This window comes from Denticeps clupeoides, chromosome 1 (assembly GCF_900700375.1).
Source record: "Denticeps clupeoides chromosome 1, fDenClu1.1, whole genome shotgun sequence".
NCBI lineage: Eukaryota > Metazoa > Chordata > Actinopteri > Clupeiformes > Denticipitidae > Denticeps > Denticeps clupeoides.
This window is the reverse complement of record NC_041707.1, coordinates 3,682,105-3,706,338: the sequence shown is the minus strand read 5'-3', so window position 1 is coordinate 3,706,338 and position 24,234 is coordinate 3,682,105. Positions and strand designations below refer to the sequence as shown.

At 51.9% G+C, this 24,234-nt stretch overlaps 2 protein-coding genes across 3 annotated transcripts in view; both read right to left on the bottom strand.

Moving 5' to 3' along the window:
* Window positions 1-2,331: 2,331 nt before the first annotated feature.
* e2f2 (E2F transcription factor 2) lies at window positions 2,332-9,857 on the bottom strand. The gene is given in 8 exon segments (XM_028989751.1): window positions 2,332-3,114; window positions 3,116-3,249; window positions 4,094-4,274; window positions 4,368-4,482; window positions 5,501-5,662; window positions 5,810-6,029; window positions 6,571-6,673; window positions 9,672-9,857. Coding segments are annotated over 8 exon segments (1,224 nt in total). The 3' UTR covers window positions 2,332-2,991.
* Window positions 9,858-12,431: 2,574 nt separating this feature from the next.
* Window positions 12,432-24,234, bottom strand: part of id3 (inhibitor of DNA binding 3) — a 36,665-nt gene continuing 24,862 nt past the window's right edge. The window contains exons 1-4 of one of the 2 annotated variants that reach the window (XM_028993772.1): window positions 14,196-14,357; window positions 13,342-13,657; window positions 13,191-13,252; window positions 12,432-13,039 (exon numbers count right to left, since the gene is read on the bottom strand). In XM_028993772.1, coding sequence (XP_028849605.1) covers window positions 13,211-13,252; window positions 13,342-13,614 — 315 coding nt within the window. In that variant the 5' untranslated portion in view covers window positions 13,615-13,657; window positions 14,196-14,357 and the 3' untranslated portion in view covers window positions 12,432-13,039; window positions 13,191-13,210. Of the gene's footprint in view, window positions 13,040-13,190; window positions 13,253-13,341; window positions 13,658-14,195; window positions 14,358-24,234 lie in introns of those variants that run through there. The other variant, XM_028993763.1, reaches the window with a different exon arrangement.

Here is a 24,234-nt window from a genome sequence, read left to right as displayed (position 1 = left end):
GGAGATAAGGCCGCCATTCTGAAAACATCCCCCCGCTCCGACGATGTCAGACAGGAACCACGAGTCGTGGTGCTGCCGTCTCCACAGAACTCGACCAAAAAAACAGCTTCTTCTGCATCATGCTTTTAGCCACCCAGTCCAGGTTTTGGACGGTACCTGCTGGTGGAGTAAAAAGGTGGTGGTGAAACGCGTCTCAAGCGGTTTTCTAAGCAGGGGTGTCTCTGTCGGGGAAATCGGCCGTCCGTCTACCAGAGTGCTGTACGATAGAATAATAATAAGTGAAATTACCAGGAACAGGACAGACATGGGCAAAAAGTTCATTAAAAATAAAGAATAAAATAAAATAAGAGAAACATGCGGTAATTTGAATTAAACAACCTGATCTTCAACCTTCCCAAATTCTCCCATACCACCCCTCTGCTACGTTCCCTTCACTGGCTCCCAGTAGCTGCACGCATCAGGTTCAAAATACTGATGCTGGCCTACAAAGCCAAACATGGAGCAGCACCGTCCTACCTCACAGCCCTTATTACACCTCGTACTGCACCTCGTATACTCCGAGCCTCCAGTACTGCTCGCCTGGTCCCTCCATCTCTGAAGGTAAAAGGAAAACATTCATCCAGACTCTTCTCCGTCTTGGCCCCTCGGTGGTGGAATGAACTTCCCCTCGAGGTCAGAACAGCTCAGTCACTGAGCACCTTCAAACGGCAGCTCAAGACCTTCCTCTTTAAAGAATATTTAGATTAAATTGTAATTTTCTTGTTGTCAAACTTTGTGTACAGAATCTACAACAGAGTGAATTAAATAGATGTATTCATAGTTGGGGTCCTAGTGAACCGGAATTGATCTCTTCATCGATGGTAACTTGAAAGCACGTTGTAAGTCGCTCTGGATAAGGGCGTCTGCCAAATGCCGTAAATGTAAATGTAAATGTAAACAGACAACATATTAAAAGAGTTCAGAAAGGATTGCCTAAGAAGCCCCATAAAACACTGCGTAAGAACACCGTATATGAACCACGTCACACTGGGTTAAAAGCCAGGGTGTAAAAGCGAGTTTTTAAAGGGAATTTAAACACAGTGATTGACGGCGCCTGTCTGACCATGATTGGCAGGCCGTACCATAGACGTGGGGCGGCCACTGCAAAGGCCCCGTCGCCTCGGTGCTTGTAATGTGACCCAGGAACGGTCAGCAGGCCCTGGCCTGAAGACCTGAGAGAACGGGGTGGAGTGTAAGAGCGGAGAAGGTCTGACAAATAGGCTGGAGCCGCGACGTTCAGCGATTTCAAACCAAATAAAAGAACTTTAAAACGGACTCTAAAACAGACAGGGAGCCGGAGTAATGAGGCTGAGGTCGGGGCCACGTGATCTCGCCTGTTTTTACCAGCGAGAAAACGTGCTTTTTGCGCTAATTGTGGACGAGCTAGAGATGTCTGGCTGACCCCAAAAAGCAACGAATTACAGAAGTCAAGGCGGGACGTAATCCGGATTTCGTTTGGAAAGGACTGGCTCGAGTTTGGTCAGGCGACTCATCTGAGAACATTGCAACTCATTTACAACATTGTTGACCTGCGCGTCCATTTTTGGAGTTAAATGTCCCTGCCGACGTTGGTAAACCCACCTGGGGGGGCCATCTTGAGTTCTTCTCCCGCCCCCATTTCTATTGTGCAGAGTTGACAAGGCACATTTGTCAGTAGCCGCTTAGCAAAGATCAAGACAAACAAGAGGCGAAAACGGCGCTGAGCCAGTCGGCGTGGGCACGTTAAACCCCCCCGAAGGGCCGGGGTCGTCCGTTTTCCCCGAATCGCACTCTGACCCCTGACACCTTGACCCGCGCTTACAACCGGAGGGCAGCATTGTTAGTGTCGTTCCAGTGAGGCTCCGGTCAATGGAAGGTCCCTTTGCGCTTTTGTCCACCAATCGGAATGAGTTAAGGGTTCACCGGTCAGCAGTGTCAGATTCAGAGACCCTCGTCCCACTCGTTTGGTGGGAGAACAATTGAATTTCACAAAACAAACAGGAAGAGGGAACTTTTTTTTTTTAATGCACTGGTAGAACCACAACATGAATTCTTTATTTTAACACCACATTACCATCATTAAGTGCTGCAATGTTTCAGATCCAGAGTAATTAACATGGTAAAGCCCTTCAATTACAAATCCAACTCAAACAAACACCTTTATAAATAAAGCAATTCTGTACAATTACAAAAATAATGCTTCTTACAAAAAAAACTACAGAAACCCTAAACCCCCCCAAACTCCCACACAAACCTATAAAACCATACGCACACATTTCAAGTATGTTAGGACAGGACAATGAACTAGATCCCCACGACGGACCAGTACCAGTACAGAGTAAAAGGAAACCCGAAACCTTACAAAATACACATCAAATGTAGGAACAGCACAACACAACTTCGAGATAATAAAATGTTCCTTTAAGAGGAAAAAAAAAAAGAAATGGAACAATGGAACGTTCCGTGCAGAAGCCATGCTAAAGAAGAAGAGATCATATTTTCCAAAAGGTCACAGGGGAACGAATCAAATTCACATGAAAAGTGAAATCTAGCTGCCAGTTCCCACAATGCAACACTGTTCTTGGGCCCTTCACGGCACCAGACTCGTGATAAAGCGTGAAGTTTGAGGTAGAGTGACCAGACCAGATGTCCCCAGGTGATAAAAATGGCAGGACGACCCCCATTTTCTTGATTTCTTCAGGTGGAAAAGGAAAAAAGTTCATGCTGAGACGGGTGCTGCCACCTGCTGGCAAAACTATTCAGGCACCAAGGTGCAGAGAAGTTTCAAAAATTTCCTGAGGTCGTGTGACAAAGGGAGAGAAATGATATTAAATTGTTTGCACAAGCAGCTGCCTGACATCAGAATACAAAATATTTTGTATTAAATTTAGCAGAAAAGAAAAACTAGCGCTAATATGGCTACGAGATGACAAGTCACGGCTTCATTGTGTAACAGCAGATTCCTCCCCGGCTTCAGCTCCTGAGGAGGTCGCCCAGGTCGTAGGTGTCGAAGAAGTCGGAGACGCCCTCCCCGTCCTCCAGGCTCCAGAGGTAGTCGTCGTGGTCCAGGGGCGGGGAGAAGCTGACGAAGGGGGGCCGCCGGGTCCGAGGCGAGGGCCACGCCCGGGAGTTGGTCCTCGGTGATCTGGAGCAGGCTGGGGGGCAGGTCCAGCAGACCCTCCACGTCCAGCAGCGAGCCGCAGGTCTCTGCACAAACGTGGCTTTATGTGGCTTCATGTCACGCGACTTTAGAAATGAACATAATGAATTTAACCTCGATACCCGAGACGAGATAACAAAGTGAAGTGATTGTCATTGTGATACACAACAGCACACGGTGCGCACAGTGAAATGTGTCCTCTGCATTAAAACCCATCACCCTGAGTGAGCAGTGGGCACCATGACAGGCGCCCGGGGAGCAGCGTGTGGGGACTTGAACCCGCAACCCATCGATTACGAGTCCGCCTCCTCAGCCGCTAGGCCACCGCTGCCCCTAAAAAAGGACAAGGGTCAATAAGAATGATCCCTTCTGACACGAACACGCCCCGTCCAGCAGACATGAAGTGAAGTGATTGTCATTGTGAAACACAGCAGCACAGCACACGGTGGCACAACGAAGTGTGTCCTCTGCATTTAACCATCACCCTTGGTGAGCAGTGGGCAGCCCGGGGAGCAGTGTGTCTGATTCTGCTCGGTGTCGAACCGAGGACCTTTCGCGTGTTAGGCGTACCTGATAACCACTAACACCACAGAAACTCGAGGCTGCATTATTAATTATTCTTATCTTATTTTCACTTATAATCAGGCCAGGGTGGTTGTAGCCTGTAACGTCCCAGGTTCAAACCCCACTCAGTACCGGGGGACTGTCCCTGTCAATACCGATCGTAAGGCACTCTGGATAAAGGGCGCCCGCGAAGTGCCGTAAATGTGACGGATCGCTGCTATATGTTCTCATGACCAAACGTGTGCAGATAGGCGCCTTCGGACGACCTGATTTAAACATGATCGAAGAATCTTCCAAACGGACTCAGTGTCTATAAAGTAGGCGTGTCCAAACTTTACACTAGGACCAGACGCCGCATACCTGCTTCTGGAGCCTGTTTGGGTGCGTGGGGACCGGCAGGGACAGCGGGGTGGCTGCAGTCCTTCCTGGGCGTGGCGCTCTTCACCGGACTCAAATCCTCCAGCACCTCCTCGGGACAGAGGTAGACCTCGATGGGGCCGTTCGTGCTCTTCAGGTAGATCTGCAGGGAGCCCTGGCGGAGTGGGTAGGACAGCGTGAGGACAGCTCACACGTGGGCGGTGACGAAATAAGAACTTTTTACGGGCGCCGTGAAATCTGCACTGACCCCTGAGGACTCTGGGACCTCCAGCTTGGTTTCTGAAGGAGCTTTGACTGCAATCACAGTCTGGTCCTGCAGGCTGCCGATGGAGCGAATGTCCTGGTAGGTCACATAGCCTAACGTACTTCAGCGTTAAGGACTAGTTAACCGTCTTAACCAACCCAACCTTTGTGTAAATGTCCAAAGTCAAACTATTGCATGTTGAGCCAAATGTGGATCCCTGCTGTGATAAGTTTTTAAGTGAGAATGTGGTCGTGTCCTAGCCTGGAAAAATATTGGAGGGAGATCTTTCAAACGGGCGTATACAACCCAATCCTGCGCTTTTTGGCATCAGTGATGATGCACGTCTGACCCCGGTAAAATGACGGACACTAGCTCTTGCTTCCCTTTTAGCCAGACGTGAAGTCTTACTGAGATGGAAAGGTGCTGCTCCTCGCACCCATGCTCAATGGATGAGGGACCTTATGTCCTGTCTGGGCCTCGAAAAGATACGCTACTCGATTAGTGAGGCCAACAAAGAATTTCACAAGGTGTGGGGGGCCTTCCTGGACTATTTTACAAGCCTTCAGTCCCAGAATCCGACTATTAGTATCACTTACATTTACGGCATTTATCAGACGCTCTTATCCAGAGCGACTTACAATCAGTAGTTACAGGGACGGTCCCCCCCTGGAGACACTCAGGGTTAAGTGTCTTGCTCAGGGACACGATGGTAGTTAGTGGGGTTTGAACCTGGGTCTTCTGGTTCATAGGCGAGTGTGTTACCCGCTAGGCTACTACCACCCCCTATCAGCCAGTAAAGTTCCAGAAACGATGTTCTCGTCGTGTTCTTTTTAATTAACCAATCTGGCATGAGGACGGGGTTATTATTAAGTGGAAAGGTTGTTGTTTAGAATGGCACACGTTATTATTATTATGACTAAATTGCCATTTGTCCCATAATACTCTACTGCAATGTTACCCGATCTTTGTATGTAACGCTTACAGACTTGATTTACTCAGTGAGATCTTTTTTTATGTTGAGTACTTTGTACTTTTTATTTTTAGTTTAATTTCGTCTTCCTTTGTTGTTGTCTTTTCTTTTGCTTAAAAGTCAATAAAAAATTTGTTCCCTCCTATATTGGCAGCGAAAAGGATATGTTTGGTTGTCCCGGTTCTCCGTCACGTCGCGTAACTGGGCTGCGCTGGACGTGATCAGGTCATCCAGGACCTTCTCCTCGCGCTCGAGCAGGACCAGCTCCCTCCTGAGGGCGTGGCTCCTCTCCCCCGCTGCCGGCGAGCCCTCAAACACACCACCGACCCTGGGGGGGGGCGCCTTCACAGTCAGATAATGAGGAACAGGGAGGGGGGGGGGGACAGACGAGGAGTCTGCACCCTCGGTTCGACACCAAAGTTGTGTAGGACCCGAAGAGCCTTGACTGGCCCGCGCTGCGGTGCGCTGTACTCACATCCACTGAATGTTGTTCTTGGACTTCTTGCGGATGAGCTGGACGCCCTCCAGGACGTTGGTGATGTCATAAATGCGTCTCTTCTGCACCTCCAGCACCTCCGTGGCCCAGTTCAGGTCCAGAACCCCGTTGGCGGACTCGCTCAGCAGGCCGATGAACTTCTTGGTCAGGAGGCCCAGGGACGTGTCGTAGCGCGTCCGCTCTCCGGGGGACTTGGGGGCTGCGTCACCGTTTAAATCCTACAGTTAAGCCGCTGCCAGTACTAGCTTGGGACCAACGTGTAAATGACCTTAAAACGCTGTCTGGTTATTACGTTGTTTTGCTGTGGTAACTATTTATGCGCCTTTATTTTGTACGTTCCTGTGAAAACGGATATTTTATTTTGAAAGGACTGTAAACGGACGCAAAAACGGAACTTGACGGCATTATATGACGGAGATAATAAACGGTCTATTAACATATGAAACTCCACTTTTCCAGCATTGCGCCAGTGGTGCTGCAGGACCGCCCTTCTGTAAGGTGCTCTGAATTAAATACTGTAACAATGGCGAATCATAAATAAACACCGTAAATTAAACCTAAACGTTGACCACGATACTCGAAAAATAATCGTCAATAATCGACCAATTTGACCAACCAGGCCTCCAGAATCCTTGGTTGGACGGCATTGCCAAGCTTTTTATCATTTCTGCCAATGATACCCAGCATTCTTTCACAATCGTGTTCAGCTGGTTTTGCTCTGGTCACATGACGGCACTCACTTCTTGGACTTGGGATCCTCACGGTGGTCAGGCTGCCTTTTCTTTTCGGGGTGCGGAACTCTGGGAGGTATGAAGGGTCCTCAAGGTCCAACTTCCTCTTCGCCTGTGGACGACACACTATGTTGCATGACATTCACATTTACATTTAAGGCATTCGGCAGACGGCCGTATCCAGAGCTCCTTACAACGTGCTTCCATGTTACCATCGATGAAGAGACCAGTTCTGGTTCACTAGGACCCCCAACTATAAATACAATCTTTTTATTCACTCTGTTCTAGTTTCTATACAGACAAGAAGAAGGTTACACTTTAATCTAAATATTCTTTAAAGAGGAAGGTCTTGAGCTGCCGTGTGAAGGTGCTCAGTGACTGAGCTGTTCTGACCTCGAGGGGAAGTTCATTCCACCACCGAGGGGCCAAGACGGAGAAGAGTCTAGATGAATGTCTTCCTTTTACTTTCAGAGATGGAGGGACCAGGCGAGCAGTACTGGAGGCTCGGAGTATACGAGGTGCAGTGCGAGGTGTAATAAGGGCTGTGAGGTAGGATGGTGCTACTCCATGTTTGGCTTTGTAGGCCAGCATCAGTATTTTGAACCTGATGCGTGCAGCTACTGGGAGCCAGTGGAGGGAACGTAGCAGAGGGGTGGTGTGGAGAACTTGGGAAGGTTGAAGATTAGTCGTGCTGCTGCATTTTGTATTAGTTGTAGAGGTCGGATGGTACATAGATGTAGACCAGCTAGAAGGGAGTTACAGTAGTCCAGTCGTGAGATTACTAAGGACTGAACCAGGATCTGGGTGGCCTGTGTTGACAGATAAGGGCGGATTCGTCTGATATTGTAGAGAAGGAATCTACAGGAGCGGGAAAGGTTGCTGATGTGAGTCGAGAAGGAGACGTGTTCTGGTTAAAGAACATTAGTACCTACACGGTCAGTTTAAGACTCGGGAAACGACAGCTTGCAGAATTTAACAGCCGGTCTGCGGGAAACGCACTTGAATTGGACTCGTTGTCTCGAGTACCTGACCGGAGAAAAGAGGCATGAAGCACCACAAACAGCCTAGACCATGCAGGGGTTGCCTAGCGGGTAGAGCCAGAAATATACTTGCTGTGAGCTACGAATGGCACACAGTTGCGTTGTTAACGTTTCTGCTGATGTACTTGCATGCGCATCGTAATCTGTAGTGTGTACTCCTTACCACTAGGGGTCAGTGTCGAGGCCGCACTCTAAAATTACGGAGGTATTGCATCCGTATCCGTATACGTTCCGTTAGTATGTGCACAAAAACCGACGCAGAGGAAGCGGGTTCGAGCCCCGAAGCGCCTTGATCAAGGTGCCGTCCCCACCCACCGCTCCCTGTGTGCCTGTCATGGCTGCCCACTGTTCACTAAGGGTGAGGTGCAGAGGACACATTTCGTTGTGCGTCACCACAATGACAAAAGTTGTCACTTTCCTTCCCAGAATACCTATAATCTTTAAACCGCACAGGTCGGCCCTGAGACGCGGGCCGTAGCAAAGGTTTGTGGGACGGGGCGGAACAAGGTAGCGCTGTTTTACGTCCAGGCCCCCTCATCACACAGAAGTGGCCGGGACGTTCCTGGGTCGGGCCACGCCCCAGTCTGTGAACTTTCATCATCTGCACCAGTCAGGTTAGCAAGACTCAAATACTGCAGCTAAACTTTACAAAAACCCGAGTGAGGGACGCCGATGAACGTTGGTTCGATTCATGACTTTGTTAACAGTTCAAAGAGCTTTTTTTGAGCTTACATTAATAAATAAACACACTCGCCTAAGAACCAAACCCCTCTTACTACCATCGTGTCCCTGAGCAAGACACTTAACCCTGAGTGTCTCCAGGGGGGGGACTGTCCCTGTCACTACTGATTGTAAGTCGTTCTGGATGAGGGCGTCTGGTAAATGCCATAAATGCAATAGATCATTCGATGTAATCTGCCACGCCCAATATTTCAGCGTTGCCGTAATGTGACAAAACCACAAAAAAAAGAACGGCTGTCAGTAGAAAATAATTTATTCATAAGCATAAATTAGACATCTTAATTTAATAGAGCAAACGGATGTTTTTTAAACTGCTGTTAAAACGACAGCTACGGTCTTTACCGGTTTCACCGCAGCCGGCGTTGACACGATTTAGGGAATCTGGACCCCCGACGTCCATGCCAGGCGTGAACGGGCCTTTGAAATGTAAAAGTGCCTGAGGCAGCCGAGTGGCCCTGCGTGAATGGCCCCTGTGACCCCCCCCCCGGGGGCCAAATGTCACTCAGCTCAGCTCTCCGGCGGTAAACGTCACGTTTCGCGCGTGGAACACCTAACTCCGCCCTTCGGCGTTTTAGCAGGAAGGAAGTTTACCACTTGTGGGAGGATCATCTGATCTGACCTCCTATGAGGAGCTTCAGACGTTCCATCATGAAGGAGACAAATTCTGAGGAATTCAAAACTGGCCAGAAATAACATGAATTACGCTTTTATTAGCACGTGGTGAGCATTTACCAGACGCCCTTATCCAGAGCGACTTACAACCAGTAGTGACAGGGACAGTCCCCCCCTGGAGTGACTCAGGGTTAAGTGTCTTACTCAGGGACACAATGGTAGTAAGTGGGATTTGAACCTGGGTCTTCTGGTTCATAGGCGAGGGTAACACACTCGACCCAGGTTCAAACCCCACGTACTACCATCATGTCTCTGAGCAGGACACTTAACTCTGAGTGTCTCCAGGGGTGGACTGTCCCTGTCACTACAGATTGTAAGTCGCTCTGGATAAGGACATCTGGTAAACGCTGCAAATGTAAATGTTTTAAACAAAACCTTGACAGGACGAAGGCCAGGGTACGCCGAGCTGGGACAGGCGATGACGATGACATCACACACAGCCCTGCTTATCGGTGGCACACTGCAGGTCGACACCCAGAAGCAGCCCGGCAGGACTTTATCTGCCCTGGGGCCTGGATTTGGGCCCCCGGGTTCTGGCGCAGTACAGAGGAGCGTCACCCCAAAACACCGACCCCCCCCCCCAAACGCACACACACAGGGGACACCCGGACCACAAATGGGTGACCCCCCATTCACTCAACAGACCCGCATCCTTACCGGCAGCCTCCCCGCCGCCGCCGGCCGGGCGGCCTTCGCCTCGGGTCCGTGGGGGGTCGCGTACAGGCAGAGCTGGGCGAACCGTCCCGGCGGGCTGGCGAGGCCGGGCCCGAAGAAGTCCGTCCTCTTCTGCGGCAGCGAGAGGGCGATCGCGGGGGAAGGGGCGACTTGGGGGATCCGCATCATCTTCCTTTAAAAAAAAAAAAAAAAAAAAAAAAAGGGGGCAAATCCTCCGGGAAAGCACGTTACGCGGGGCAAATAAACGGCACCGACGAGACGAGGCCGCTTTGTCCACGGCGCAACGGCAATAAATAAACCCAAACGCGTTTTTAGCTTCTGCGTAATCTGCGTTATATTGTTTAATATAATAATTAAAAAAAAAAAAGCCCGGATGTAAATATTCCCTTTCTGGATGTTTCTCCCCGCAGATCCCGCGCCTCTCGGCCCCCTTTGACATCAGCAGGAACGCCCGACTGCTTTTAGCGCCAAATCGCGTCCCGCGAAATTCGGATCTCCCGCGCTCCGCGGCGCCTTCTGATTGGCTGGCGACGCGCCGCGCGCATAAATTAGAGGCAGGCGGTTGGCGCGTTTTTTTTTTTTTTACTTAAAGGGCCAGCGGCCGTTTTCAAGCGGAGAACAAAGACTCGCGTTACGTCCACGGCCGCTTTAAACCGACTTCGAAATGGCTGTTTAAAATCGATTTAAACAGATTTTTGTAGGTAAACGTACTGAAATGAAACAGATTCTGAATGAAATTAGGAGCCACCTGGTCTTTGTCCTGTCCTTTGATCCCAGTTCTCTAGTGAACTGCAGCAGAGGTTCCTCCATTTTATTTAGACTTCAGTATTTCAGCTCCCCCTGGGTCGCAGCAAAGAGGCTCACAGATGAACCAGAAGACCCAGGTTCGAACCCCACTTACTGCCATTGTGTCCCTGAGCCAGACACTTAACTCTGAGTGTCTCCTGGGGGGGACTGTCCCTGTAACTACTGATTGTAAGGCGCTCTGCATAAGGGCGTCTGGTAAACACCGTAAATGTAAAGGACATGAATCTGAGGAGTCCTAGGCTGGGTGTCCATTTTACATTTACAGCATTTACCAGACGTACTTATCCAGAGTGACTTACAATCAGTAGTTACAGGGACAAGTGTCTTGCGCAGGGACACGATGGTAGTAAGTGGGATTTGAACCTGGGTCTTCCGGTTCATAGGCGAGTGTGTTACCCACTAGGCCACTACCACCCCTACTAAAAGCATTCCTTTTTTTTTTTTTTTTAGAGATCTTTCCACAAATGCTTGTGGCGTTACACAATAAATGAACAATGATTCAGTGGCATACAGATGGCATGCAAACTACAGCAAACTACAACCACCCGCCCTGGTTGCTCCAAACAGCCATTGCGCCTCCTGTTGAGAAAACAAGGTGCAACAGATTTGGTGAGTGTCCTCAGCGCCGAGTTCCATTCGTAGTTGGGTGTTACTTTGGAGCTCAGCTGAACATCATGCGCATGTGTCACGCTTGCTCAGCACTATCGATGGCGTAAGGCTCAGACGTTCGACTCCCCGGTCGCAGCAGAAGCTGGTAAACAGACCAATAGATTGTTCGGAATTGTGCAACTGTGGAAAAATAAACCATTCACTCCAAGGCATTTGCTCACTATTAATAATTTACAATAATTACAATAATTAAGTGTCATTTACATTTATCAGATGCTCCTTATCCAGAGCGAATTACAGTCAGTAGTTACAGGGACAGTCCCCTCCTAGAGACACTCAGGGTTAAGTGTCTTGCTCAGGGACACGATGGTAGTAAGTGGGATTTGAACCTGGGTCTTCTGGCATGTGACATCTCCACCAGATGGCGCTAACAAACTGCTAAACGCGAGGCCGTCCGATGAAAGTCTGTCTCCAGAAGCCCGGGGACATGGCATCTGAGTTCCCGGCGTCTTAACTGCGGCGGTACCGGTTATTGAAAGGCGACCTGAGAAAGCGGAGGTGCAACGTGCTCGCCGCTGGGGGGCGCTGTAACACAGTTCAGAAAAATATGGGGCCACATAAATCCCATCGAGTCAGTTGATACCAACCATGACACATTTGAATGGTGGCCCAGGTTTTCTTTAGGGGGAGGGGGTGATTTCCTGATCCCGTCTGTGAAGCGGTCAGAAGACATGTCAATACAATATGTTGAATCCTAAAAGGACTTTTTCAAATGTACAGATCACATACATTAACAGTGGGGGCTTAAGGAAGCGGCCCCGTAATCAGAAGGTTCGAATCCTGATCCGCCGAGGTGCCACTGAGCAAAGCACCGTCCCCACACACTGCTCCCCGGGCGCCTGTCATGGCTGCCCACTGCGGACCTTCACCAAGGGTGATGGTTAAATGCAGAGGAGACATTTCAGCGTGTCACCGTGTGCTGTGCTGCGGTGTATCACAATGACAATCACTCCACTTTCAGTGCTCACTGTTTACGGTGTTTATCGGACGCCCCTTGTCCAATCAGCAGTTACAGGGACACTCAGGGTTCAGTGTCCTGCACAGGGTTTGAACCTGGGACTTCTGGCCACCCACTAGGCCGACCAAGTGTTTGGGTTGCTCATGTATGTCTCTGCGGGTTGTGGGATAACGTACATGAAGGTGCGACCATTATACAGTTATATGCCATACATGGATATGATAACAGCCTGGATCCGGCGGGGCTTGGAACGGAACCCCGCCTAATTCGTATTAACACGAAGAAATGCAACTATACAGACACACAAGCAGGTTGTGCATTTTTTTTTATTGTGTAAAAAGGTACATACAAAGCACACTTTTCATAAAAAGTTTATAAAACTCAGCGAATCAGCAGTCTGTAGAAAAAACAATCCCTACAAACGTCCACAAAAAAACAACTCCGTAGTATTGAGTTTCGACGATGATCTTTCAGCCGCTCCGTTAGAAATAAGAAAAAGAAAAAAAAAAAAAAAGAGAAGACAGACAGAACTCACCCCTCCGTCTAAACCCCGCTCACAAACAGGATGTGTGCACATGAAGTGCACAGGGCCTTCGCGACCCGGGGGACGGAGGGGAAGGGGGACATGGTGGACAGGCCAGAAATCGAACCTCGCAAGCCTCCTTTCCGGAATGTAACGAGAGAGCGGCGGTGATTGCAAGCGCACAATCGAAAGAGGAAAGGAAGAGAGCGTCCGCCGCGGTGGGGCTTCTCCTTCTCCGCCCCTCCCTCGGTAATGTTCTGCTGCTTTGGTGTCCAGAGTCCAGAGACCAAAAAAAAACAAAAAAACGGAATGACAGGGGGTGGTGGTGGTGGTGGGGTCCATTTCCCAACAGCAGCCCCCCCCCACAAAAAAAGCCTTTACTTTGCTTCCCACCTGCGGCAGGGATAAGAGAGACGAATTAGGGAATCACATCTGCACATTCCCTCCTGCAGACCGGCTGGCGCCAGCGGAGGAACTCTCCGTAACCTCGGGCCGCCGCGAGTGGGCGGGGCCACGCATCTGTCCACGATGAGAAGCAACTCACCGTTCGGGCGTCTCGGTCTCCTAGTGGCACATCCGTCCTTCGTCTTTGGGGATCTCCGACGACTACAAAAAAAAAAAAAAAACGGATTTTAACAGACTTGTAAAAGAAACGACGAGCGACAAAGATGTCGTTTTGTCGTGGGGACCTTCACCTTTAGCGACAGGAGCACGTCCGGCGACGCCTCCTCCTCCTCCAGCGCGATCTGCAGGTCGAAGATGTAGTCGATGACGTGCTGCAGGATCTCCACCTGGCTGACGGACCTGTTCTGCGGTATGCTGGGCACCAGCTCCTTCAGCCGCGAGTAGCAGTCGTTCATGTCCTCCGTGGGCGTCTTGCTCCGGGAGATGGCGAGGCTCTGCTCCGAGATGCAGCACACGGCCTCGTAGCAGCCCCGCACGGAGCGCACGGGACTGATGGCCTTCATGGCGGCGACCGTCCGCGACTCTCCGCTGCCAAGCGAGCTGTACCTGCGGAGCGAGTGGGAGGGCCGGTTTATAGACGCCGTGGCGCCCGCCCCCGCGCCGACGTGAACCAATCCGAGGCGCGTTCGACGCGCGGGGGCGGGCGTTACGAGAGCCCGCCACTTATGATTGGCCGCGAAAGTCGAGGGGGCGGGAGCCGGTGGAACAAGGAAGCGCCGACGAAACACGTTTAACTGAGCTCAAAGTGCACATTCTGGCCACAGTTCTCAGTCGCCGTTCTTTACAAAGTAAACAAGACGATTTATAATTTTGTCCACACGTGCTCACACAAATAACGGAGTACCATTATTAAGGAATATATCTATTTCCCGAAGTGCTTTGGTGTAGAAAATCTCCCAAAAACAGACTGAAATTGCGAGTACTTTCTATTATAACATTTAACAACACCCAAACAGAAACATACAGATATACATATATGCATATATCACACCTATATACTCTGGTTTTGTTAGTCTCAGTGAAAACGCGAATCTCTGGCACATTTTGGCTGGATTATCAAAACAGAGAGACTATAATAACTTGCTTTGGGAAAGTTTCGAGCGATCGCCCGTAATTGTAGTCTGCATCATAGCTCGGCCCCTCCGTTCCAAATCGGTCTTATTTTTCTCTTTCTCACAATCCTGTTTTTGTGCAGGAATGCACCCTTCAGCCAGCTGTGTGTCCTATTCCACTCCAGCTGTGTTGATCTAACGCGCCAGTCCCAGACAGCCTGGCGCCAGTGTCCCGACGTCACATCCATTCACCCGCTCCAGCTCATCCCACCGGCGGGCGGCCCGCCCCGAGCAGCCGGCGCGCCTATTGGCTACTGGACCCGTCCGTCACGGGGCTAAGGGCCCGCCCCGCCCCCTCGATTTATCGGCAAACACCTGGGCGCCTTTACAGGAACGGGGCAGCGCGGCCGCTTGTGCGTATAGGTCGTTTTGAACTCACATTTCCTTCAGGCGGCCCGTGTGACCCAATCTGTATAGAATACATTTAATAATGTACCTTAGATGGGTTAATCTGAGCTACTGTCTCATCGGAAAGGCCTGGAATATCCCTTCCCTGATGGTGCCTTATTATAAAGCCATGGGTTGTATTATTCTGGGCACCGTCGGTCTATTTTGCGTTAAGTTATATGATGATATTTAGCGGGTCCCTGTGCGGGGAACCCGGGGACCGGGGCTGCCCTTCGGTGTTGAGTTTCAGTGAAGGCCCCATTAGCGGCGGCGCAGCTGCGTGGAACGAAGCTTCCCTTTCAAACCCGCGCTCGACTGCCTTCCAGACGGGCGTTCTGACCCGAAATAATAACGCCTAAACAAACAAAGAAATAAAGTCACGGTCAACGTTCACACACACACGACGTCCACAGTTCTGTAATAATGCTATTTTAACCGGCGGATGATATGTACATTTTTTTGCTTTTAAATTAAAAATATTGCTGGCAATCATTTTTTTTGGTACATAATCCTAAATAAAAACTGCTGCGATATTTTGGTAACAGGCCCAATCTACGTTGCAGAAGTCTCCGACTTCCAGTAACCGTGTGACACCGCGGATCCTGCCGGCTGGTCAGGTGCTCCGCGGCCCACACAATCGCCTCTCTCTTCCAATGGACGGGAGAATTTGGCGACTGGCGTCGGGGAGTCTGCGGCGCGGCGCTCCGCGCCCCCGGTTGTGTGCAGCTGGACGCAGACAATCAGGCCGTCAACAATCGCCATGCATAATCAGCAGCGCCGTGCACCTCCTCCCACCCGAGTGGCGCGCAACAAAGGCCCTCTATCCCGCCATACGACCCCATGCGCTCGCAAATACAAATGTGGAGAAGCTGGAGGCCACCAGAGGGGTGCGACCAGAAGACCCGGGTTCGAACCCCACTTACCGAGCGGGACACTGAACCCCGAGTGTCTTCGGGGGGGACGCGGCGGGCAACAAAGGCCCTCTATCCCGCCATACGACCCCATGCGCTCGCAAATACAAATGTGGAGAAGCTGGAGGCCGCCAGAGGTTCCGAGGGGTGCGACCAGAAGACCCGGGTTCGAACCCCACTTACCGAGCAGGACACTGAACCCCGAGTGTCTTCGGGGGGGACGTGGCGCGCAACAAAGGCCCTCTATCCCGCCATACGACCCCATGCGCTCGCAAATACAAATGTGGAGAAGCTGGAGGCCACCAGAGGGGTGCGACCAGAAGACCCGGGTTCGAACCCCACTTACCGAGCGGGACACTGAACCCCGAGTGTCTTCGGGGGGGACTCGGCGGGCAACAAAGGCCCTCTATCCCGCCATACGACCCCATGCGCTCGCAAATATAAACGTGGAGAAGCTGGAGCCCGCCAGAGGTTCCGAGGGGTGCGACCAGAAGACCCGGGTTCGAACCCCACTTACCGAGCGGGACACTGAACCCCGAGTGTCTTCGGGGGGGACGCGGCGGGCAACAAAGGCCCTCTATCCCGCCATACGACCCCATGCGCTCGCAAATACAAATGTGGAGAAGCTGGAGGCCACCAGAGGGGTGCGACCAGAAGACCCGGGTTCGAACCCCACTTACCGAGCGGGACACTGAACCCCGAGTGTCTTCGGGGGGGACGCGGCGGGCAACAAAGGCCCTCTATCCCGCCATACGACCCCATGCACTCGCAAATACAAACGTGGAGAAGCTGGAGCCCGCCAGAGGTTCCGAGGGGTGCGACCAGAAGACCCGGGTTCGAACCCCACTTACCGAGCGGGACACTGAACCCCGAGTGTCTTCGGGGGGGACGCGGCGGGCAACAAAGGCCCTCTATCCCGCCATACGACCCCATGCACTCGCAAATACAAATGTGGAGAAGCTGGAGGCCACCAGAGGGGTGCGACCAGAAGACCCGGGTTCGAACCCCACTTACCGAGCGGGACACTGAACCCCGAGTGTCTTCGGGGGGGACGCGGCGGGCAACAAAGGCCCTCTATCCCGCCATACAACCCATGCGCTCGCAAATACAAATGTGGAGAAGCTGGAGGCCACAAGAGGGGTGCGACCAGAAGACCCGGGTTCGAACCCCGAGTATCTCCAGGGGGGAACCTGACTGCTCACCTTTAATCCCACTGGGAATCCGTAACTCGACCAGAACTGCCAACACAGTAAAAATATCAACATACATAAATAACGTAATTATGACTGTGAACAGACAGACACAGACCTGCGTAGAAACGGTATTATTAATATAACACACAATATTCCTTATTTATCCTTTCCGTATATAAGTGATCGGCATGTTAAGGAATTGATTGGTTAATGGCTGGTCTACCACTATGCACCATCCGACCTCTACAACTCATACAAAATGCAGCAGCACGACTGATCTTCAACCTTCCCAAGTTCTCCACACCGCCCCTCTGCTACGTTCCCTCCACTGGCTCCCAGTAGCTGCACGCATCAGGTTCAAAATACTGATGCTGGCCTACAAAGCCAAACATGGAGTAGCACCATCCTACCTCACAGCCCTTATTACACCTCGCACTGCACCTCGTATACTCCGAGCCTCCAGTACTGCTCGCCTGGTCCCTCCATCTCTGAAGGTAAAAGGAAGACGCTCATCTAGACTCTTCTCCATCTTTGCCCCTCGGTGGTGGAATGAACTTCCCCTCGAGGTCAGAACAGCTCAGTCACTGAGCACCTTCACACGGCAGCTCAAGACCTTCCTCTTTAGAGAATATTTAGATGAACTTGTAAACTACTTATTGTCGAACTTTGTGTACAGAATCTACAACAGAGTGAATAAAATAGATGTATTCATAGTTGGGGTCCTAGTGAACCGGAATTGATCTCTTCATCGATGGTGACTTGAAAGCACGTTGCTCTGGATGAGGGCGTCTGCCAAATGCCGTAAATGTAAAATGCCGTAAATGTAAATGTAAATGTAATGGTCAGTCTTCATTACAGAGGGAACCGAGCCTGTAGACGTGGTGGCGTGACCACACACACGCGCTTGGACAAAGCCGGCAGGCTTGCCGCGGCGCCTCTCGCGCACCTTCTGTTTTAAAGCAGCTACCCCGGTGCCGGTGCAGGGGGGCCCGGGTTCCGTCCAGACGGCCCAGAGTCCGGGCAGGTCTCCCATCTCCAGACTCACCAGTGGACTGTAAATGACGGGGCCACGGGGGCAGAGGGAATGCCTCCTGCTGCCGCCCGCGGTTCAGATGGTCAGACGCGGCCGCCGGGTGGGTTTTTCTGCACCTGCGCGTGTGTGTTTACGACCGCGGGATTCAGATCCGACCGACTTCCTCCGCGTTCGCCGCGTCTACCGGCCTGTGTGGGAGTTTCTGGGTCACGCGCGTCTCTTATCATAAAAATCTGCTGTCTTGTCTGCAGCCCTTTGGATCCTTTCTTGAGCTTTGTGCCTTAAGGCAACACACACACACACACACACACACATCATACTCTCACATATGTTCCTCCGGCCTCAGCCCTTCCAGGAACCGCTAATGAAGTAAATTTGGTATTGAGAAGGACACAGCTGATCTACCCCCCCCTTCCTGCCCCTGCCAATCTAGGTCATGGCCCCCCTGCCCCGGCTCCTCAAGATGGCTGCGTACATCCAGGGTCGGCTGGGGCGCCAATTGACCTGATTAGGGATCCTTCGCGGACGTGCAATCGAGCCGGCGAGCTAATCAGGCCTCGGAGTCGCCCCGAAAAAAACCCCAAAAAAAAAACATGCCCCGATTCTCCCACGCGGGCCACTCGCGGCGAGGGAGTCGCGACATGCAAATGAGCTTGGACGTGGAACAAGCGACAGACGAGACACGCGCTATCGGTGCCCGCCCCTCACGCAACAGGTTCCCACGATTACACCACAACCAGACTATGAACCAGAAGACCCAGGTTCAAACCCCACTTACTACCAGCGTGTCCCTGAGAAGGACACTTAACCCTGAGTGTCTCCAGGGGGGGACTGTCCCTGTAACTACTGATTGTAAGTCGCTCTGGATAAGGGCGTCTGGTAACTGCTGTAAATGTAAAATGTAAATGTACACAAGACAGGGTGGTGTTTGGGGTGGTTGATATGTACTTGGGTGCATGTCCATGTTCGTTTGCGTGTCCGAGTGTCAAGCTCCCGACGCAACATTCCCGCCAATTCCGGACGTGCTCCGTCAGATCGCCCAAGCTGTGGGCCTGAGAGCGCGTCGCTACGGCACTTCAATTAGCCCCCCCCCACCCCCCCCCCCCCCCCCACCCCCCCCCCCCCCCACGCATATCCTCCACCCGGCCGAGAGACGAGATAGAAAGCTGATGACCTTAACATACTGAGGAGTGATGGGGGGCGGTCGTAAAGATAAGGCTCCCGCTGCTGAAGGACAAATGTTGAAACAGCGAGAGCTCCTCTGTGTGAAGATCCTCTCTGATATCGCCCGGCACAGTAAGAGTGTGTGTGTGTGTGTGTGTGTCGCACTCACTGTTTGCAGATGTGTGTGTGTTTGTCCCCCCCCCCACCTCTCAATGGTCTTCTAATGGACGTTAAATAACTGTGGTGGAGCTCACCTGTGTCAACGCGCTGAGTTAATTATTGTCCCCCAGACGTCTGCGAAGGCCGGCCGGAGACGTTTGGTGCAAAACCACGCCATGGGTAGAACTTGAGGGACCAAGGGACAGGTTAACCGGTGTCCATAAAGCAAGGGCAGTTTTTGGTACAAACAGATGCCACCCTTATCCGAGACCTTAAAGGGACAGATCTTACAGATCTGCAGGCGGCGCAATTATCGTTACAAATCCCAGCGTGCAACGTGGATCCGCCAACGGATACGCAGCCTGTACGGTGATGACACTCACGGTGTCCATATTCCGCACCGCTGGGCTAGTTAGCATAGAAAAAAAAAATGGCAGCACATGCTAGCAGTTTAACATCACCAGCATGCCATGGTAGCTGTGAATTAAAGTAGCGGTATTATATTTCTATCGGCTGCTTGGTAGACAAAGGTCGTAGCCGGGGTCGCCATATTCCATTCGGAAAAATAAACGGTGGTAAATCATAACGGAGTGCTTTACTGTCAATACACAAAATTAAATGGGCTAAAAAACTCGTCAGTAATGAAATTAGCATTAACAGTGATAACAGTGGTGTAGCCTAGCGGGTAGAAGACCCAGAAGACCCAGGTTCAAACCCCACTTACTACCATTGTATCCCTGAGCAAGAAACTTAACCCTGAGTGTCTCCAGGGGGGGACTGTCCCTGTGACTACTGGTTGTAAATCGCTAATAAATGCTGTAAATGTTATATTCACGCTGGCAGGCCACCATATGCCACCGAAAAAGTCTGCTGTCAAACTTTGGAACTCCGGACCCACGAATTTGAATCCTCCCACTTAAGGCTTTACTCTTCTTACCAGTCCACCCTCCACTGAGACGAGTCTGCTTCTGGCTCAGATCCTGCACGTCTTACCCAGTCGCTAGCACCTTACGGCCCGAAAAATCAACCAGGCTGCATACAAGATGCCGCGTTGTGTGGGACAATTTCACTGTCAAAATCTGCAGCACAGCACACGGTGAAACGTGTCCTCTGCTTTGAACCATCACCCTTGGTGAGCGGTGGGCAGCCATGACAGGCGCCCGGGGAGCAGCGTGTGGGGACGGAGCCTTGATCAAGGTGACCTTGGTGGCTTCTGATAGGGGACATATTGAGAATTGTTTCAGCATCTCTTTTTTCGCCTTTTTCCAGTGGTTGAACTTGTGCCACGCCGCGTGCGGAGCGTTCCAGTTTGAAGAGTTCAGGTATCGCCGCCTTCGTACGCCCGGCCGTGACCCCGCCGCGACATCACACCAACATCTGGAAGATGTTACGAGTCACCTGGATCGCAGCTCGCTCTGAAACCCGAGGCGGAAGGGGCCGCGGAGAAGAGTGCATGTCACGGCTGGGGGAGGCCCTGACCCTGCGCAGGGTGGCAATTTGCCCGTCTCCCTTTGTCACGCGTCTACCACGAGGACAAAATGCCAGGGAATAATGGCAGCACACGCCCGCACAGCTGGCATATTTTGAGATGCCATTTCCTGTCGGATTGTTACGCGGGGGGGGGGGGGGGGGGGGATAATGGCGGCTTTGATTGGATCCTAGCAGACGGGCGCCACTTCCTGTCCCTTTGTATTGGTTTCATTGTGCAGACGATGGGTTGGGAGGGGTGGGGGGTGCAGAGCAGGAAAACAGCTGCTGATGATGCTACACCGAGGACAACCTCGGGGGCCGACACACCCCGAGCAGCCAATCGGAGTCAAGGAGAAGGGCGCTTCGCTGCTCATAACGCTCCATCGGACGCTGGTCACCGACGTGGAGCTCTGAAAAATGATGGACCCTCGGTCTATTTATACCCCGACGCCTGCTGTTTATAGAGAACTCTCTAACCTGACTCTTCCGTTCAGATTCACGTTTTAATGCGCCGCTGGTGAAAGACTCGGACCGATCGGGGGTTCGATTAAAAGGCGCACGTCCTTTCCAGAGCACGGCTTTATTTTTAGATGCCGTGTAGAAAAAGGAGAAAAAAAAAAAAAAAAAACAGATCTGTATCTTTCACACTCACTCTCTCTCACACACACACACACAACCCTGAGATAGAGAGAGAGAGAGAGGGAGAGAGAGAGACTACTTTTCTGTCTGAGTGAATTTTTTCCATTAGCGTGTGCAGATCACAGGTTGTGGTGTTTCCTGCCACAGAGACGTTTGCAACCGCACCAGTATCTGCTCTCTCTGCTAAAAGCCTTCTGGGTATTAATAACACACACACACACACACACACACACTTTCTTCTTCTTCGTGTTTAGCTCAATTTCCTCTGCAGCGGACGAACAGACAGCCGTGCAACGTTCTCCGCCCGTTAAAGGCCCGGAGACGTGGTGCCAGAAAGAGAGCGTCTCCAGTAGCCGTACGGTAACAAGCGGCGGAGGGGATAATAAAAGGCCCCGCCCCCCTCCCAGGATATGAGCGCTTGCCAGTGCCCCCTCCCTCACCCCAGCGCCGAGCAGCTGTGCGGGGCTGCGCCGGGGACGCCTGCCCCTCTCTAATGAAGACAGAATAGAGGCGCTTCTCTGGGCCGGCCGGTTTGCCGGGCTTCCTCCCTCTTCGGCCGCTTCCGTCGGCGGGGCCACACACACCGGCCCACGCTGTGCTAATGAGGGCCGCGGCGAGGCAGATGCGTACGCACACAGTCCCTTTCACTGGCCTGCGCGCCGTGGGGGCGGAGACGCGGCGGGCCGCAGCTGAGAGCCCCGCGAAGGGCCAGGCACCTTTCCCCGCGCCACACCCACAGCCCGTGCCGAGGATTCCGGCATGAAGCGGTTCCTATCGCCGGCGCGGAGAGCCTCCGTGTGGGAACTCACCACGCCGGTCAGTGTGTGTGTCTGTGTGTGTGTGTGTGTGTGTTTTGATAGAATGATAAATGGAAGCTGGAGTGTTTGCTTGACCCAGGCAGTCTGGCAGTGATGGGTACAGTCCTCCCCCTGTCTCTGGAGGCCTGATGTGAGCTCCAGATGTTGAGGCAGACTGGCTGGAGACAGGGCGGGCAGAGGGGCCGAGTGGGAGGAGCCAAACGCCAGGGTCGGTGGCCATAACCTTTGTACATGAACTTTTATAACATTCATTTAACGGAAGCATACAGTGTTATTAATTACCCTACCTATATATGAAATCATGTTTCCTGGGAGAATTTTAGAATTATGATCCCCTTTCACATCAACGTGAGAATCGAGGGGGGACGCACAATTTGTGATGATCAGTACACACAGTGAGATGGAACCATGCTTATTTTTTTCTTATCTGCACAGGAAAGCACACGCGATTCAGACCCAGCATCTCTGCCCTCGCGCTAAAACTAACCTTCAATGGACCGTTTAATTCCTTATAGAGCAGTGCTGCATGCAGGTACAGGGACACACAAGTTGATCTGTACAACATGCAGGCAGAAAACTGAATGCGGAGAGTATAAATATCTCAAGGTATGAGGTGAAATGGGGACATATAGACCTCAAATGATTTAGTAATAAGATACGCCGGTGGTAGTAGCCTAGTGGGTAACACACTCGCCTATGAACCAGAAGACCCAGGTTCAAATCCCGCTTACTACCATCGTGTCCCCGAGCAGGACACTTAACCCTGAGTGTCTCCAGGGGGGGACTGTCCCTGTAACTATGGACTGTAAGTCGCTCTGGATAAGGGCGTCTGGTAAATGCTGTAAATGTAAATGTTCTCCCCAAAGAAATTTAGTGAAATTTCGCTCCCTCTGTAGTTGTCACTTGGCAACATGCACACACTCCATATTCACCAAATTCCATATTCAGCAATATTCCGTGCCTGTTCACAGGAAACGAGTGACGCAATGCCCCCTGGGTAAGGCCCTCCGGGGGGGTCAGAGGTCTAGGTGTTACTTTAAGCTTATCTCCACATCTTCGTGCCCATCCATCACGTCGCTCCCGGTCATCAAAGCCGCCGCAGCCGGCCGGACGGTTGGCTTCAGAATGCCGGTCTCCGCGAGCGGCGAGGCGTTGCGCTGCTGATAAGGAGTTTAGGTGCAGGGTGCAGGGTTCGGTTAATTGCAGCGCACCACACCAAGAAAAACAACACGGCAATGCGACGTCCTCGCCGCCTCGAGCGAGAAAAACACCGCGAGGAAGTGGTTGAGCGCGAGAAACTACAGTGAGCAGAGGCGGCAGCGCCTGCAGACTCCGTTCAGAAGGGAGCCTCTGAACAGTCGGATGAACAACCCAGCAGCGGCCGGGTCCAGGTCACGAGGTTCTGGACGCGGGCGTGAGGAGGCATTAGAGCGCCTGATGAGCCGCTCCGGTTTTCCACCGTGTCAGAGGAGTGATTTCTCCGCTCCGATGGTCCGGCCTGACCTTTGACCCAGTCAGGTGACCTGGTCATAATGACTTGTCGGTCGCCCGGCTGTGAAATTAGACCTTGCATGGCGGCTCTGAAGTGACTTAGATGACAGGAAATAGGAGAAGCCTCCCGGGGAAGTCGGGTTTTTCGATAGGAAGGCAAGTCATTACTTCCCTGCCGCTGGAGAATAAATGACCACACATGGGAAAGTTGAGGGTTCAACTATCAAAGCTCCAAGGTGCCACTTAGGTCCCCTTGATCAAGGTACCGTCCCCACACACTGCTCCCCTGTCATGGCTGCCCACTGCTCACCAATGCAATGCAGAGGACACAATTCGTTGTGTCACCGTGTGCTGTGCTGCAGTGTTTCACAATGACAATCACTTCACTTTCACTACATGGTTCAGAATTTAAGCACTGACTGTCTGCATGTGGGTGTGGTCCCATGTTTGTGACATCCACTGACGTCAGACACCTGCGTACAAGGGGTATTAGGAGTGTAGAGAACAGAGGGAAACGGAGGAGAAAAGGAGGAGATGGACGCTGCGATACACCTGGCCTTGTGACGTATTGAGAGGGGGGGGGGGGGGGGGGGGGGGGGGGGGGGGGGGGGGGGGGGGGGGGGTTATATTGTCCAGAACAAGGAAGAGCCAAACGCCAGGCCTGGTTCATTTAAATGCCAAAGGCCCCCGGTCTGGCTAGCGCTGTAAATAAAAGTGAAAGTGAAGCGCTTGTCATTGTGAAACAC